We start from the raw sequence: 19431 nt of genomic DNA, 5'->3' as shown, positions 1-19431 counted from the left end.
TGAGGGATAGCTATGGAGTCACAAAGAGTAGGACTCAACTAAAAAAATGAACAACAATTGGCTAGGTAGCCAGGCGGCTAGGAAATAGAGCCACTGGATCTGGAGTCAGGACGACCTGGGTGTAAATCTGGCCTCACACATTTGCTAGCTGCATGATCCTGAGCAAGTCACTTAGCTTCTTTTTGCTTCCGTTTCTTCCTCTATAAAATGGGGATAATAATAGCATCTATTCCCTGGGTTGATGTGAGGATTGAATGAGAAGGTAATCGTACATTGCTTGGCATGGGGCCTGCATGTAGTAAGTGCTCTATAAATGTTTGTGATTGGGATTGTTGTTATTATTAAGCAACTAATATGAGGAAAGTGTTTTTTGATGGGATAGACTTGTGATTTCCAATGTCATAATAAGCAAATTCCCTTTACAAAGAATATCTGTTTCTGGTTGGAAACATGTGCCCGGGCCCCAAACGCCATACTGTGCTGCAGTTGGCAGAAAGATCTGTTCAGATCTCTGTTTTTCTACTAACTAGGTCTGTGTTAGGGAAGTCACTTGATCTCTTCATCTCAGTTTTTTCATCTGTACAGTATATTTGATATCTCTAAGGCCCTTTCCAGCTCTAAATCTATGACCTCATAAACTTTTTTGGCAATAATTGGAATGACGTTATTCACTGGAATAAAAATCTACACATTTTTAGAAGGACAAGCAGTAAGGAATGAGAATAGTTGGATGACTCATTGTTTTTTCTTATTCTTCATCTATGATAAAGAGGATGTGCTATATTAAAAATATTAAATACTATATATTAAAACATAAAATACATTCTATGTTAAACTATATAACATGTAATTTATAAAATATACAAAATATGTAAAAGAATGTACTATATATATAAAGAATATACAAATATATAAAAGATTACTTTACATATAATAATGGACTATAATTAAGAAAATTTCCACCATATAAAGGATTTGTGTTGGTGAATCAGACTAGTGATTTCACTTATATAGGGGATTTCCATGGAGGAAACTCCCTGTCCTAATGGAGAACAGCCTCTGCTCTATAACTGAGGGATGGTATCAGAGTCTTGCCGAAGGCACTGAGAGGTTAAGCAATATGCCCGTATGATATAACTCAGGTCTTCCAGGCTTAGAGGCCAGTTCTTTATATCTAACATGCCCTGATGCCTCTCACAAAGTAGGTTAAATGAGAAAAAACTGGGTGAAGGTGATGATCAGATAGGTAGATATCTAACCCTGCAGCTGATTACATCTTACAGTAGACCTCTGAATAATTATATCTAACTAAAAGTAAAAATTGGGCTAACTCAATTGGTAGTGGGATGTACTTCATGGGAGTTCTTCCAACAAAGCTGGATGGACCACCATTCAGGTGGGCTTCTGACTGGACGTGATGGCTATGGAGGTCCTGAGATCTAAGAGTTGGGTTGCAAACCCCAAGGCGGCATCACAATTTAGCAGTTAAGTTAAAAAGGTTATCAGAACTTGAGGATAAAGGGAATTCCTCTTTGAACTTACATTTGCTTTTCCAGTGGGACAGTAGGATCAACTCTTTCTCCCAATATCCCACAGAACTCTGGGCTTCCATGCTTGATTGGCTTGAAGCCTCCACCTGGGGCTCGGAGCTGTCGACGCCTGTCTCTGGAAGGTGAGGGGGAAGACTGCCTCTTCTCATTACCATTAAACTGAGCTGCAAGAGATAAAGAGGAAAGAGTTATCAGAGACAGTAAGAAGCCGAGATATCATTTTTTATAAAGTGCAAAAGTCTGAAGATAGGTCCAATTTGTTAAAAAGCTTTCTTCAAATGATAAGGGATAATGTTTACCCCTACTCAGATGGTATTTAATGCTTTAAGTGAAGAAAAATTTTCCCAGTAAGATGTCCCACTGAGGTAATTTTTCTAGCAGTTAAAATTGCAAAGCTAAAAATATTTTTGGCTTTTGAGGACTTGATAATCCAGATGCCCTGAAATCATGCATGAGGCAACTGTTGGTGTTGTTTGTTTAAAATATTTAATGTGAGTGTAACTGGAATGAGGTGCTATCAAGATGACTAAATTATGTAGTGCAAAAGGGTGCATAGTAGCCCTGCAAAGCTTTACTGCAGAGTTTCTGACAATTGAAAAGGGTTTAGAATCCTGAGGTTAGACAGTTGACCCTGGAGGACTCGAGGAGAGTAGGATGGTCAACTGAGCTCTATCTTTGGACTGAAAATCTGGCCTATATTCTGCAGCTTTTCTCTTAAAATTTGTTAGCTTAACTATTTCCTTTGGATCTCCCTAACCTCCCTTATTCCCAATCATCATTTTCCCTTCCTAAATTTCTTGGGGTTTTTGAAAGGAGGGTGGATCTGGGTGGTAGCTTTCAAACTTGGTAGATTTAGTTTCCCCGTGGTCAAGTAGGGCTTACCCTTGTTACAAATTATCTCTTGAATCATTGTATCCAACTTTCCTAACCTTATAGGCTACAAAAAAAACAAAACAAAACAAAAAAAAACAAAAAAAAACCTCTCGGGGCTGAGTTAGGCTGGTCCTTTCTCAGTCTCACATTCCTGTCTCCCTCCCCCACCTAAAGCTTTCTCTAGGCGGCTGTTAGAGTTACCTTGTATTCCTCCATCCCTTCCAATCAACCCTAAAACTCAATAAACCCTGTTTGTCACTTAATCAAACCTTTGGCTAATTCATTAGTTGATTGATAAGAGACAGAGAAGGGGAGAAAGGAATAATATTGTCTCTGGGTCCTGAAGGGAATTGGAGGTGTCCATTTTGGAGGAAGTGCAATCTCAATACTTCCTCTGAACTCTTCCTTTGTGAACCTGAGAAACTGACTAGAAAGCCCTCTACTCAGTTTCAAGCCTTTCTTGGCTGGCCCTAACCTTTGTCTGTAGTCCTGCCCTTCCTACCTGGAGAGCTCAGTCTGTTTCCCTTCAGTGTCTCTGTCTCAAACCTGTGTCCCAGTCTGTGTCTCCCAGGCTGTAGCTGCTTGCCCAAAATATCTCATCCTCTCCCTTGCAACTCTTTATACCTCTGTGTTTATATTCCCTAAACTCAGTCATTCCCTTACTTCTCCTACCACCTCAATTTACTGCCTTCACCATTGTACCTTTCTTATCCACTTTACTGCCTTAGGGATCCACAAACCCTATCCGCAGTGCTGTATTCCCTATTACAACCTTACCTCTGCCTTAATTTCCCTATTACCTCTAGCCTATTCCCTTATTACGACCACTTTACCACCCTACTAGGTTAATCCCCTTATAACAATTACCATTTCTTCCATAACTCATTATGACTGATGGGTATTCAGATTGGGCTAGGTTCATTTTGTCCTCATTTCAATTATTATAAAAACGTGAAATATTCTTTTGAAAATTGTTATGGATAGGGCTTACACCCGAGATTAGATAAGAACAGTCCCAGAATACTTATTTACCCTCTGATATCAAATTTAATCATCTATATGCTAGTAATCTATAGTTAAAGAATGAGTCATGTATTTGAGAACTTATGCCTGGCTTGGGATGCAAGAATAATCCAATATTAAAGCCACAACAACCAGCTCTACATGCCATATTGGAACTGTTATGAATTTAGGAAAGAACGATCTAGGGCTCTCCACTCGCATGACATTCAGCCCATTGCTGAGCAGCTATAGATTTTTATTTTTAAGTGAGATGATGGTTTGGGTATGTAAAAGTGAAATCGACTCGCTGCTACCATCTGAGCAAAGTATACCTTTGTTCAGCGGAATAAAATCAGTTACTTCAACCTAATTGGGATAAAGCTAATTAATAGGTGCTTCTCGCCTCTCACTATTCTCAGAGATCTGTTTCCTACTTTGAAGTTAGACTTAAAAAAAACCAAACATCTTAGTATCAACTGTAAGATAAAAGGGCAAGGGCTAGTTGAACTGAGTTAAACAGTCACACAGCTTGAAAGTGTATGAAGCCAGGTTTGAACCCAAGGTCCTCCCTGACTCCAGGCTTGATGCTCTATCCACTGTGCTACCCAGCTGTCCCTGAAACCAGTCTTGATTTAAAAGTAAAGAATCCCTTGGGGAATTGTTAACATAGTCCCCCTTGAAAAAAGCAGCTTAAGAAAGCACATCAGAATTCCTATTACCATGACTTTAATGAGACATGGCGAGATCACAGCTTTCTAAATACATATATTACAGGCACATCTTGAAGACAACAAATAACGTGATAAGAAACTGAAACCCCACGAATGCCTCCAGTTGTGGTACAAAGAGATGCCACTGGAAACCTCTGCAGGGTTCCTACTGTCTCTTAGGGACAGGTGCTAGCCAGCATCCTAGCCTTAACCTTAAGGGTACACAAAGGGGCAGGGGGATGAGCTCCCTTACCACCAGTAAGGCAGAACTCATTTATTGAATCTGAGAACTCTTGGCTTTTCCAGACTCGCCTGATGCTCGAAAAGACACAATATACCCTTAGTAGTAATGGAAGAACCCTGCAGGAAGCACTCTAGTTACTATGCTAACATTAAAAAAACTTCAATGAAATAATGTATCTAATGATATAATAGTTAGCAATTATATAGTGCTCTAACATTTGCAAAGACAGCTAGGTAGCACCACGGATAGAGTGCTAACCCTGGAGTCAGGAAGACCCATGTTCAAATATGATCCCAGACACTTTATTAGCTTTGTGATCCTGGACAAGTCACTTCACTCTGTTTGCCTCAGTTTCTTCTTATATAAAATGAGCTGGAGAAGGAACAGCAAGTTGCTCCAGTAGCTTTGCCATGAAAATACCAAATTGAGTTGGACAGGAATGAAATGACTGAATACCACCAGGATTTGCAAAGTGCTTCACATATGCTATCACATTTGTGTTTTGCAACAAAACAGAATTATTATCCTCATTTTACAAGTGAGAAAAATGAGGTGTTGAGAGTTACTTGTGTATGGTTCTACAGCGAGTATCAGAGGCAGGACCAAGGCTTTCATAAACTTCAATTCTAACTAAACACACCATCTAATTCTACTTCATGGTCAATAATGAAAAGATACACATCAGAGTTCATAGGGTCTTATAGTTAAGAGTTGCAAAGGACCTTAAAAATTCCTGTAGCCTGATCCAACTCACTTTATAGACGAGGAAACTGAGGCCTGGGGAGATGTAATTATTTGCCAAAGGTCACATATGGTAGAGGAACTCAACCCTTATCCTCTTCAATCCAGCATTCTTTCCACTCTGTCATTATGCAAGGGTTGCCATGTTTTCCATTCTTTTAAGTATTGTAATCAAAATGCAAACTTCTGTTTGAAACCAAAATATCTTCACAACTCATTTTCCTTTTTGGTTAATATTTGTGTGTCATCCACATTTCTTCCCCAAAATATAGTTTAGAGACATGAAAACATTTCCTTTCATGATTTCAGCACATGACACAAATGCTTCCTTCAAAAATTCAGAAAGGAAGAATTCTGCAAATGAATCAGGGCTAAAGGGTAGTTGCAAACTGGAAATCAGCTATTATTTTTGTTTTTCTTTTTTAAAACCCTTACTTTCCATCTTAGAACATACTGTAGATTGGTTCCAAGGCAAAAGAGTGAAAGGCAATGTTGATTAAATGACTTGTCCAGGGCCACACAGCTAAGAACTATCTGAGGCTAGATTTGAACGCTGGATTCTAGGTTTGCCTTTCAATACACTGAGCCACCTAGCTGCTCCCTATTATTTTTGATAAGAATAAAATTGGGGTGGGAGAAGCAGCCACTCTAATATGGAAATATTCTGTCTGCCAGGGATAGATGAATACTAATATACTAGCTTTGTGCCTAGAGCCCCTGAACAATATACTTAATTAGATACTGAAAACCATTTAACTTAACCCAGCAAAAATAAGCCCTCTAACACATTTTCCTGGCTGTAACCATCATAGTAATATTGTGATGGTAATGCTGTATTTAAAAATCAGTACCCACATGAAATCCTTTGACAAAGAAGCATGTAGTTTAAATTTGAAGGCTCCTGCAGATTAATGTCTCAGCCAGGATGACATAAACATCTGGCTTGGAGATCCTGATTCATTAAAAAAAGGAAAAAGAATTTCAAGTGACTCTAGAAAGAGAAAAGTGTGTGACAAATAATCCCAGCTGCTGAAACGAGGCATCTAGTCAATCAATGGTAGTTGTTAAACATACTGGGGTTCTAGTATGGAAGATTATACTCTAATCCCTGGGTAAGGTAGAGAAAGAGGCAAAATTCCTTCTAGGAGACTCAGACTGGTACAATAGAGAAAGCAATTAGTTCTATGGGTCAGGAAACCTAGCTACTGGGTTAAGTACTTCAGTGGTCCCCAGGCTTTTGATCTGAAAATAAGTGGGGGACAAGGCAGAATTTTTGAGTTCCCCCACCGTCTATGATTAGATGACAAATACATTTTTTGATTATAGTAGAAGCATGAACTTTTGAAATCACAAATCTTATTTTATTTTTAAATTTTGTTTTTATTGCCATGTAAAACACATTCCATACTGGTCACTGTTGTCAGAGCCCACTCATATATAACCAAAACCTCAAAATAAAATCATAAACACACTGATGTGAAAGATGACTCCAACAGCTCTTTCTCTGGCGGTGATAGCATTCCCCATCATAAGTCTTTGAGGATTATTGCAGATCATTGCATTGCTGGGAGTAGTCAAGTAGAAATCACAAATTTTAGAGTCTGCAGTGTTCTTAACATGCCAAATACTGTTCATTTTTGTACCTATGGAGCCTTACAAATATAATAAACAAAAATATATAGCAGGATGGGTGCCATCCTTTTGCTCACATTTTAAAAAATTGATCCTATTATTTATTTCTCCTTTTTTTTCCTGCTTTAAATTATTGGAGGAAAAAATCCAACTCTGGAAACATACTCTAAATTACTAAATTACTCTAAGGACAGTTCTTTTCTTTTAAAAATTGCTATTGGTTTCTTTAATCATAATTTAAATTTTCCTAAAAATGTAATTAATTAATTAAAATCCTTACCTTCCATCTTAGAATCAATACTATGTATTGGTTCCAAGGTAGAAGAGCAGTAAGGATTAGGCAATGGGGGTTAAGTGACTTGCCCAGGGTCACACAGCTAGGAAGTGTCTGCCACCCAGCTTCCCCAGTTTCTTTAATTTTTAAAATCATTTACAATTCCTAGTAGAGAACTCCTTTTGTTGATTGATCCAGATGCAGTTTCCTCACATGTCAAATGGGAATATTACCTGCATCTGCCTTCTAAGGTTGTTCAAAGGATCAGCTACCCAATTTGAGTGCTTTGAAAATCTGAAAGCAGTATATACCTGCTAGCAATTACTGTTGTTGCTACCGTCTGCATCGAATGAATTATTATATTGTATTATATTATATTACTTGTTTCATATTTATTATATAATTATATTGTATAATAAAAATATTGTTGTCATTGCTAAAATATCCCTCCTTTTCTTCTTTCAGAGAGACATATACAAATAAAAGAGAAAAAAAAAAACAGTTCCGCAAAACTAACCAACACTGAAGAAGTCTCACATTATATGCGGTGTTTGTCACCATAACCTCCCACTCCTTCCCACTTCTGCCAAAGGAGAGGGGAATTCCTTCTCTTCTCACTTCTTTAGGTGTTGACAAGCGTGGTCATTATACTTTTGAAGGATACAGTTTTGATTATTTAGTCGTTATTTCTACTTATATTGGTGTAGTCACAGTATATTTGCTTTCCCTAGTTGTTTACTTCATTTTGTATCAGTTTATAGAAATCTTCCCATGCATCTCTATATTTAACTTTTTTTCTCATTCAAATTTTTAAAACAGTGAAGTAATAATATTCTGTTATGTTCATGGACCCCAAAGAATTCCGCAGTATATAGGTTTGGCTCATATTTTCAAAGGGTTCTCTTGCATTTGAATTAATTTCAACTTTTTGGGGCCCAAGCTTTTTCATTTGCAAAATTAAGATTTGAAGTAGAGGACTTTTAAAGTACCTTCTAGCTTTAAATTGTGAATCCATGATTTACTTCCTCTAAGTCTCAATTTCCCCATTAATAAAATGAGAAGAAATGACTGCTAAGGTTTGTTTCAGTTCCAAAATTGTGGGATTTGTTAATCCTCCAAAGACTTAGAACACTGACTAACAGAAATGAGATAATCCCTTATAATGAGGATATCTGGTCATCCTCCCAGGGGTCGTGTCCACATCTTATTTACCAAGAAATCAGAGTCTGGTGAAGGTTAAATCTTAAGTAAAGACTAGCCCCTGGAGACAGTATAGCATGGTTTCTGCTTTACTTGGGAAAAAATATTTAACAGGCAAAACTACTAAATCACATAGCAAAGAACCTGGCAATCACAAGAAACAATGCAGAAAAGTTAATCGGATTGTTCATGGTAAAGGTGGCTGATATTTCAGTGGACAGATCACTGGGTTTGGAGTCTGGGAGATCAGAGTTCAAATTTGGTCTCAGATACTTGCTGCAAGACCCTGGAAAATTGCTTACCCTGTGCTTCCCTCAGTTTCCTTAACTGTAAAATGGGGAAAATAAGTGCATCTGTCTTCCAGTTGTTCAGTAGTATCTGACTCTGTGACTCTATTTGGGGTTTTCTTAAGCAGCCTCAAAGTTTCCTCCTCTTTAAATTGAAGGGGTTAGACAACAGCCTCCCAACCTCCTTTCCAACTATACATGTGGGATCCTATAGACAAAACTCTACAGATACTAGAGTGGCTTGCCATTTCCTTTTCCAGCTTAACTTTACAGATGAAAAAACTAAGGCAAATGGGGTTACATGCTTTGTCCAGGGTCATGTAGCTAGTAAGTGTCTGAGGCTAGACTTGAACTTGGGAAGAGGAATCTTCCTGACTCTGGGCTCTGATATTCTACCCACTGCCCCATCTACCTGTCCACCTTCCAGGGAAAATGGGATCATATTTGTAAAGTGGTTGGCACATAGTAGGTGTTATATAAATATTATTATTATTATTATATTTGTGAAAAGGAGCTTAGCACAATGACTGGCACAGAGCAGCTCCTTTATAAATGTTTATTTCCTCTCCCTTCCCCAGTCTTTGACCTTGGCTTTATTTGACTCCAAATCCGTATTTCCTATAAAACCACAATTATTTCTAACCCAATGCAAATTTTTGTTATAGGCTCCTATATGTAGAATTGGAAAGGAAGTTAGGAGGTATTGCTGTCTAAGCCCTTTGATTTACAGATGAGGAAACTTGAGGATGGTTAAATAACTTGTCCAAAGTGGGTTAGAGTAAGTAATAGAGTTGGGATTTGAACCCAGGTCTTCTTATTCTAGGGCCAATGCTTCCCCCTTGTACTAATGGAGGGGAGAGGGGAGAGAGGATGTGGAGCGTGTACATAAGTTAAGAGATGGCAGATGGAAGGCTGCCGACGGAGACTAGCAAGAAGGCCAGTTTGATTGGCTTATAAAGCACATCGTCAGCCTGGAAAGTATGGCAACCAGAATAGAATATAAAGGAGTTTAAAAGAAAAACAGTGTTTTCATTCTATCCTAGAGACAGAGAAGAATGGAAAATAGAATGGGGTCAGATTTTCCCTCTTCTTTCCTTTCTTTGTAAGGATAGTGGTTAGCACCGTGGCCTCACATATAATTGTTGTTTGTTCTTTGTTTCTGAAGAAGACCAAGGACAACAGGATGCTGTCTTGACTTGCATGTGAGTTGGATTTAAGAGACAGTCATACAAAGTCATTGGCCTCATTCTTAGTCACCGAAGTCTGTTGGCAAGTCGAAATTTCAGAACGGATGGATGATGACCTTGAATTCAGTGAATGACCATTGTGTCTTTGATATCACATGTAGAGTAAATCTTTAATAAATGTTTGTTGACTGACTGCTTCTAATGATGTTGTCCACATTTGGCCAAAAGAAGAGCAAGGAAGACATATCAAGCCAGTTAGTTTTGAACCTTTCAGGCTAAAAGTTAGACTAGGGAAGAAGGGTTTCTATCTAAGATTTAGATTATCTGCCAACTCAAATTTTCAAATTAAATCTATTACCACAATGTAGATCAGAGATAAATTATTTAAAATGGTTTGTAATTTTAAAGGCTATGTACTTTTTAGTTATTATTATTATTAACCAGAGAAAATTAGGGTATTATTGTACACAGGCAGCAGGATTCATTAATGAAGAAAACTTGATGGCCTGCTGCTTTTCTTCTTTATAGTAAAATAGCAGTTTTCAAAGCAGTTAAATGAGAAAAAATATCTAATAATGTCACAGACAATACTTTGATTCCCCACTGAATTAATTTATACATTCATTTGCAACCATAATTGTATACCCATATATTTTAGAGAGAACAGGTGGAATTGAATGGCAAGCTTAATTAGGCAGATCATTTCCCCCTAAAATAAAAATATTCAAACTCCAATCTTAGTAATTCAGCAGTGAAAAAAGAAATCACAGAAGCTCTAAACACATAACAGTTTTCTTTCCTTCTAATTAAATTTCTCTTTAGTCTGCAGTTTAAAATGGCAATATTTTTAATTTAGTGATTTTCTACAGAAGATAAAGATGTAAAAGAATTGTATTTAGGGAAAAACACACCACCCTCACAAGCCATTAAAATGGTAGAAATGAATTAATTTAACATGGAGGTGATTAAAAATTTAATCTGAATCAATCACGGCACCACACTAGAGTAACTTAGTGCTTTTCTTAGCTCAAACAATTCTGACCAGAAAATATGTGGCTACATTTCAGTGGAGAACATTATTGATTCTCTCCAGGTGTTGAGCATTTTATCTGTTGGGCTTGCCTTCTCCCCTCCGACACTGCAACCACCCTGGTTCAGGCCTTTATTGCCTCATCACCCAAAGGATTATGGTGACTTTTCCATCTGACTTTCAACTGAAATCCACATTGCCTTCCTCATTAGAATGTGTGCTACTTGAGAACAGGAACCTACTACTAATTCTTGGTGCTTAGGATAATGGTTTGTGCATATAAGAGCTTAATGAATGCTTCATTAATTTATTAACCAATTTATCCTTGATTCTCCCAAATGCCAATTCTTTTCCTTTGAGATTCTATCTCCAGCTCAGTTTGGGAGACCAATCTCAAAATATGGTGCTCCTGTCATTTACAAAGATGATCCAAGATGGGCTTCTGCTACAGAATTCCTTCTTCTAATCTAGAGTAGTAAGAAGGGTCAGGAGGATGACTGACAAAGCAAATTCTTTAGAGTTTTGCTACATAACACCTTGTTTACAGTTATTCACTTTGTTTAAATAATTGATGTGGCCAGTAAAAAGATAATTGTCTAAGTCTTATGTCTTTGTCAATTGAGAGCAAAAGAGTTCCCAAATGTAGGTTGGGGATTGCAAACACACTAAGATGTCTATAATACTAATATTTCAGAGTGATTTTCCATTTTCTTGTTTGGTTCTCAGGACCCCATTACACTATTAAAAACTGAGGACCCCAAAGAGCCTGCATTTATATGGATTGTATCTATCAATATTTACCACATAATAATAAAACCATTACATGTTAATATAAACAACATATTCTTGTGAAAAATGTATTTTCCCAAACAAAAAGTTAGAAAAATGAGTGTCATTGTCTGGAGTCAGGGAGATAGTACCAAGGTGTAGTCAAATTATATATAGTACGTCAGAGCTGCTTAATTAAGTGCTTTATTGTTGATCTGCTTTTGTCTGTAGAGCACCAAGGACAACTACTAAGTGTATACCTGAGCTCATACTAATTGTCTCTTATTTTGTGATGTCAAGGAACATGGTGAAAGCTTAAAGCTTCAGGGGGTGAGTAATAGTGAAGATTTATACTTTTCAGTTGTGATTTTCAAACCTTGTATAAAAATGCTTTACTTTCTCTGACTATGTCCTCTGCATATGACAGGTATTGCTGACTCATAAGACAGAATCCTTCTGGATGGAGAAGGATGCCAAAAAGACTGGCTCTAATTTCCTGTGTATAAAGAGGTATTTTATAGGTTCCTAACAGAGTTGATATCTTCAGTCACTCACTTAGAATCTCAGACTAGTGGAAACACAAAATAGTAGCCATTCTGTTCACAAAGGGTAGTCAGGAGCTCGAATGTTTTTCTCCAAAACATTTAGAAAAATCAAGTTTCATATACTGATTGCTTTGGAGTTTATACTTTCACAACACTTAGCAAACTCAATGTGGCAGATCTGAACATCTCATCAAGAATATGGAGCCTGAAGGCGAGATAGTCTTCAAAAAATTAAATTTCTTAGGCTTTAAAATTTCTGCCATCTCAGAGAAACAAGATAAGTTGGGTTCTAGGTTTTTCTTCTAACCATTTAATTGTTGTGGGACATTGGACAAGCTTAGCGCTCTTGCACTGGGAAGATTCTCTCCAACAGTCTCTAAACTTCAGAAACAAAGAATTAAGCAGGTCTGACCAACCAGAGGTGGGGATTAGATAGGGTATAGCAACAACCAAGGGAAATGGAAATCTTGGTAGGATAGACTTTCCTGCTCTGATTCTGAATGTCCAGACAGAATTTTAGTAATACTACCACCATAGAAAGACCATTCATCTTGTTCATGTCATATTTCTATTTTCTTTATGAATCAAGTTTATTCTTTATATAAATAAAATGACTATTTTTGCCATGCTGTTTTAAAAATTATTTCTACTATTATTGAAATAATCGGTCTTTGTCAGGACATAGGTCAACAGTAGCATGTTCCATCAATACATTTTTCTAAACTTATCTTTTTTACATATACTTAATTCATAACTGAGATTTTGTATAAAGGCTAGTAACTGTTACTCTTTTTTCTTCTTTTATATGGAATTTAATAATGTAATTATACTTAAAGGTTGTTCTCCTTTTCTTGTGTTACGGACTCCTTAGGAATGCTGATGAAACCTATGGATCTCTTCCCAGAATGTTTTTGGATGCATAAAACAGAGTATTACAAAATAAATTTATAATATCAAAATATTTAAGAAAAACTTAATGAATCCCTAAGTTAAAGAATTCTTGCTCTAACTGCTTCTTATAGCAAATATTTCAGAGATATTATGTAACTTTAAACTTAGCATGAGCAACAAGAGATATTAGTACAAAGTAACTAAATGAATAATAAAATATTCAGGAATTTGACCTATTCCAGGAAAGAGAGGAGCACCTGGAATCTGTCATAATGAAACAGAAACTCAGGTAAAAATATTCAGTCACAGTGAACACAGATCCCATGTAATTTATGAAAAAATAGCTAGGCATAAAATTTAAATCCAAAAATACTGAAATAACTATTACTCTCAACGTTATAGAAAATACTGGCAGAGTCAAGATGGTGGAGTGGAGGCAGTAACCCAGATGAACTCTGTCAACATTTCCTTTTAAACAAATTTAAAGTAACTCCTCTGATCATATTTGGGAGCAGCAGAGCTAATAAAAATTCAGAATGAGTGAGATACTTTTTCAGCCCAAGACAACTTAAGAAGTCAGTAAGACAATTCTGTAACAATGAGATGGGAGCTGGCCTGGTACATGGCAGAAATACCAGTTATGGCTGTTAGAGGTAGCAGTGGAAGTAGCAGCTTGCTTGTTGAATTCTCAACCCAGAGATGGTAAAAGGGTTGGACAACTGGTGAGAAAGAGATTAAGAATGTGCCTTTGCTGGCACTGGGTATAGCTGGTGCTGACTGGCAAGTCTATTGCCCATATATAGTTCTGGGTTATGGTTCCAGGGGAGAGAGAAGCACTAAGAATCTCTTATGAGGGAGCAGAGCACTCTTATTGGAATTAGTTAAATGAGGGAAGGATATATAGTATAGAAATCTAACTTACTCAAAAAGGAAATAGGTAGGAAAGGGAATAAAAGATAGAAGGGGAGTGATAAAAAGTAGGCTGGATTAGGGGAGGCAGTGTTTAGATGCAGAACAGACTTCTAAGGAGGGGAAGGATAAAGAGAAATAAAGATAAACAGAATTAAATAGGGTGGAGGGAAATACACAGTAATCATAACTGAATGTGAATGGGATGAGCTCACCCATAAAATGGAATCAGAGAGTTGAATGGATTAGAAAATATAATCCAGGAATATGTTGTTTATGAGACATACATGAAACAGAAAAATATATGCAGAGTTAAAATAAAGGGATGGAAGAGACTCTTTTAATATGCTTGAGTTGAAATAAAAAAGCCAAGGGATAGCAATCATGATCTCAGACAAAGCAAAAGCAAAAATAGACATACAAGATAATCAGGCAAAATACATTTTACTAAAAGATACTGTAAATAATGAAGGAACCTAAAACCTTTATAGAGTAAATTTCTCTGATAAAAGCCTCATATCTCGAACTGAATCAATTTTATAAAAAATAATAGGTGTTCCACAATTGATAAATGGTCAAAGGATAAGAACAGACAGTTTTCAAAAGAAATCAAATTTATCTATAGTCATATGAAAAAATGCTCTGAATCACTATTGATCAGAGAAAGGAAAATGAAAACAACTCTGAAGTAGTATGCCCTATCTATCAGAAATGACAATTGCTGAGGGAAAATAGGTACACCAATAAACTGAATAGGGAACTATTCAACCATTCTGGAAAACATGTTGGAACTATTCCCAAAGGGCTATAAGACTGTGCATACCCTTTGATCCAAGAATACCACTACCAGATCTGTATTCCAAAGGGATAAAAGAAAAAGGAGAAAGATCTATTGTGCAAAAACATTGATTGTGGTTCTTTTTGTGGCAGCAAAGAAATGGATATGGAGGGGATGCTCATCATTTGATAATAGCTGAACAAGTTGTGGCACATGATTGTTGATAGAGTACTATTGTACTATAAGAAATGATGAAGGGTGTTGTCAGAAAAAGAATATAGGCAAGACCTATAAGAACTGATGCAAAGTAAAGTGAGAACCAGGAAATCATTGTGTAACAGCAATGTTGTAATGATGATGAACCATGAAAGACTTTGTTACTCTGATCAATACAATGATCCAAGAAAATTCAAAAGAATTCATGCTGAAAAAATGTTATCCACCTCCACAAAGAACTGATGATCTCTGAATGCAAAATGAAGTATAATTTTCCTGTCTTTATTATTTTTGCATTTTTTTGAGATATGGCTAATATAGAAATTTATTTTGCATGATTTGACATGTATAATTGATACATCGTTTGCCTTCTCAGTGGTGTGGGAAGGGACTGAAGGAAGGGAGAGAATTTGGAATTAAAAATTTAAAAAGAAAAGACTACAAAAATAAATAAATTCTATATATTTAACACACATATGTGTGAATGTATGTGAAAATAGTGTGACATCCACAAAATATTATTTTATAAAACTATATAAATTATACAAATATATATAACAACAATAACAAAATATTTTCAAAATAATAATCAAGTATACAAAAATATACAATGCAAGAAACTATAATGATTAGTAAAAAGATAGAGAAACATGGGGAAGAAATATGCATATTTCACATAATCTTTAAAAATACTGTGAATAGGTTTCATAAAAAGTTTTTAAAACTTTATACATTAATAATGCATATTTTGAGAAGCCTCTAATACATTTACACACAAATTAAATTAGGCAGTAGTTTGAGTAATTCGAGGAAGCTCTAGATTGTATATTATATACATATATATTTATGTGAGCATATATGTATTATATATAATGTGGAGATTTTATATGTATATATGTATATATAAAATAAAGGGAGAAATGCCTAATATATCCATTCTGAAAAAACAAAACACAATATTTCTATTGATATATTAGCATCAGGACAGTGAAAAACTAATACCACAATATGATGTAGTCGTAGGAATATACAACTAGATGCCAGTAGTTCAGGTTGTAACTTCCATCTCTCCAATATTCTCTGTACCTTAGTACAGTTTCTTTATCAGTAAAACAAGGATAATACTTAAATGCCTTAAAAACTTTGATCTAATACTATAACACAGAAAAAGCCAAGTGGATGAAGAATGACTACTACGTAGGCCAGTGGTTCCCACTGGGTGATTCATAAACCCTTTAGGAGTTTGTGGTATTCGTCCAATGAGTTCACACTAAAAATTCTTTAATGCGGCCTTAAATAATGAGTAATTGCAGAATAGTGTGAGTAGTATATTAAATTACTCTGAGGTTTTACAACTATTTTTATTGTTGTTTTTGTTGTTAAAAGGGGAGGAATAAAAAAAAGTTGAAGACCATTGACCAAGTTTATGACACATATCTGAATGGGAAACTTGTTGGCTTATTGGTATAGCTATCTTGGCTAAACTGCAGATGGACAGTGAATGGGGCCTAGGATGGAATAATAATAATAAAACTAACTGGGATGCTTTTCAGAAATGTATAGTCTGCCCAGCAATTCCAAACTGCTCCCTGAATTAAAAATCCATCTTATAAAAGGCAATATTCTTCAAGTGATAAAATTGGGAGCAGTGAGATATCTGGTTGCCATAAGTAGACTGTAATGCATTTCAACAATGATTTATATACAAGAAGCAGGAGGGGAAGTATGATGCAGGGAAATATCATAAGAGAAAGAGGTGGGCCAGTCATATTGAAAAAGTGAAGATCAATGGATGAACAGACATAGTACTGTCCTGGCAATCATGTAATATTCAAAAATGAGAGAAAGGCCACCAGCATGCTGGTTGGTCTCTCTGAGGAATTTGTGAGAGGTACATGGACAACAAAGCATGAAGTTTGTGATCTATATTGTTGAAGGGACTATGTCATAGGCACTGTTGAGATCCATTGAAATGCTGAAGAATAGTTACACTAATTACTCCAAGGGACATGTGAGGAAAGCTATTTGTAAATTTTAAAGCTTTATAATAAAGCATCTTAGTCTCAGTTAAAATTAGCTTACTTTTAAAAATAAAATAAAATTGTAAAAGTTTAGTTGGTTCAAACGGACTAAAGAAAAAAAGTTAATCAAAGACTATATATGAAATGAAGATTATACATTTTTCACTTTTTTAATTGGAAATTTTCATAAAGGAAGTAAATGGTCTTTGAAATTTAACAAAGAAAACCATTGCAGATGTCTATTAAAGATAAAGTCTTTTTGCATATAGCAGTACAAAAACTATATGTGGGAAAAGTGTGAATCTTATACCTGTAGCAATTCTGCCAGCAGGAATTCAATATTTTGGGGTCAAATATGCAGAAGGTCCTATGTTGAAAGGGAAAAAGGCTATCCTCTCATTTGGAGCCTCCAATTGATTCAGCTGACTTCCAAAAGCAAATCATCTGTAATCTCTCTCCAGGATGGAACTCTGCGGCTAACAAATACTCTGAATTGTTCCATTAGACTATAGGCTTACTATTTAAAATCTTCTTTCAACCACCCAGATTCCTTGGTGGTAAAAACTCCCAAATCCTCTTTCACCCACAGAGAGATAGACATTCTACAGGAAATCATATCTTACTGGTGGAGATGGAGGAAGGGAAAAGTAATAGGATAATTTGTAGGCTCTCTCTTCCCTGCTCTTATTTTCACTGATGATCATCCCTGCTCCCATTTTCCTCTCTTCTAGCTCTAATTTTGTTAGGGTTTAAACACACTCTCCAGAGATACTTCTGAGTCATAGATCATACCTTCCACCTGTAGTATATTAATCTCTACCTCCATTAACATTGGCCTTTTCATATGTATAATTACAAGATCCATTAATCTTTCTTTAGCCTTGGCTCAGTCTTTCAAGATCAAAAGCTCATTCACCTGGGTCTCTAATTGCCTAATAAGCATGGACAATTTGTTTTCATTCTCCTTTTCTTGGCAATGCAGCTTTTCCAAAGCTGTCAATGAGAGCCAAAGAATATTTTTATTTTTCCCATCAAATTCTTCAAGCATTCATCGTGCCAATCCCACAGGGTGAATGGGAAGGCACTTTAAATGTTCCATGCTGTGTCTTTCCAAATGTTCACTATCCGAAGGCATGTTTCTGAATGCATAACATACATCTTTATGTTTGAAGGGAAAAAGAGAAGGAAAAATAGGACCATGACCCCTTTTAGTTCTTTCACACTGAAAACATTAATGGGTAGCATGTTGGTATAGGATTGGATGGAGCTGGAATATCAGGTTTTGAGTCTTGGCTCTGTCCCTAATTTGTTGCATGACATGGAGCAAGCTATCACCACCTCTATAGGAATGGGTCTTCCTCACCTATAAAATGAGGGGTCTGGACTAGATGATGCATAAAATCCCTTTTTTCTCTAATATTTTAAGACTTTTTGTCTATAGGCAAGGAAGGCTACTAAAAAGTAACTGGTTCAAGCAATATAAAAACTGAGGGTAAATATAGATAATTTCTTTTAAATTCTACATGTGCTTCTAAGGCGAATTCCAGGAATTCATGTGTTCGTAAGTTAAGAGATTTCAACATGAAACCTGTTAGAGTTATATGCTTTGCTATTTTTGTACTTAACAATTATTTCCATGAGTAGAGAAAGGCACAAATGTATTCCACAGACGCCTAATACAGGAAATGACAAAACTCTTTAATTTTTCATCTGCACACCATCAAACAACCAATTTTAGCAGACTGGCTGTTTTGATATAGAAGTTGAATTACATCATTCAAGGAACTGGGTGTATTTAGCTAAGTGTATATTTGTGAGACTAAATCTCTTTATTTGGAAGTGATGGGACAAAGAAGATGATAAGAAACAAAACACAATTCCCCTTTATTTTGACAAAAGTGCAATTCATTAGTGGCTTGCCTCGTCCATTTAGTTTGCGGATGGTTTTTGTGATATTTTAGTCCACTGTCTCTGCCTGCTAGTTATTTGTGACTATTTCCTGTATTCATCCTTAGAATATCCACTGGCATTTAAACTGAATAAATCTCTTTCATGAGCCAGTTAGCATAAAATTGGGAAAACTCATATTATTTTTATTATTTGGCAAGTGGAATGGTAAACAATGACAACAAAGATGGTATGACTGAAACAAATTCATGAGAGGAAATCATTTAATAAGCCCAACCTTTTATCATATGGCTGCAAGCCATGGAACACTACAGTCTCTGATGAACTGAAAATGAGTATACCCAGAGGGCAATGGAGAGGCACATGGTGGCCACACATCACGAACGAGGAAATAGGAAGAACAACAATAGAAAAATGATATCATTAAGGAAATGCAGGAATGAAATGAGCTAGCCATGTGGTAAGTTGAGAGGGATAAACAATGAACAGTCTATGGGTACCACTGGTTTATCCTTGAGAAATCAGGTGAGAATAAGGAAGAACCCCTAGTAGATGTGATAGGAATGTCCTTGTAGCCAATCAATGGCATCAACATAGTGATGGGCATGGATAAATGTTGCAGAGGAGGGGAATGCATTGAGATTGGCCTCATTGTAGTAAATCAC

At 36.2% G+C, this 19431-nt stretch overlaps 1 protein-coding gene across 1 annotated transcript in view; it reads right to left on the bottom strand.

The window, feature by feature from the left end:
* Window positions 1–19431, bottom strand: part of SHB (SH2 domain containing adaptor protein B) — a 341443-nt gene that overhangs the window by 91881 nt on the left and 230131 nt on the right. The window contains exon 4 of the mRNA XM_044660889.1: window positions 1543–1714. Coding sequence (XP_044516824.1) covers window positions 1543–1714 — 172 coding nt within the window. The remainder of the gene's footprint in view (window positions 1–1542; window positions 1715–19431) is intronic.

This window comes from Gracilinanus agilis, chromosome 1, assembly GCF_016433145.1.
Source record: "Gracilinanus agilis isolate LMUSP501 chromosome 1, AgileGrace, whole genome shotgun sequence".
In the NCBI taxonomy this organism is placed as follows: domain Eukaryota; kingdom Metazoa; phylum Chordata; class Mammalia; order Didelphimorphia; family Didelphidae; genus Gracilinanus; species Gracilinanus agilis.
This window is presented reverse-complemented; position numbering and strand designations above follow the sequence as displayed.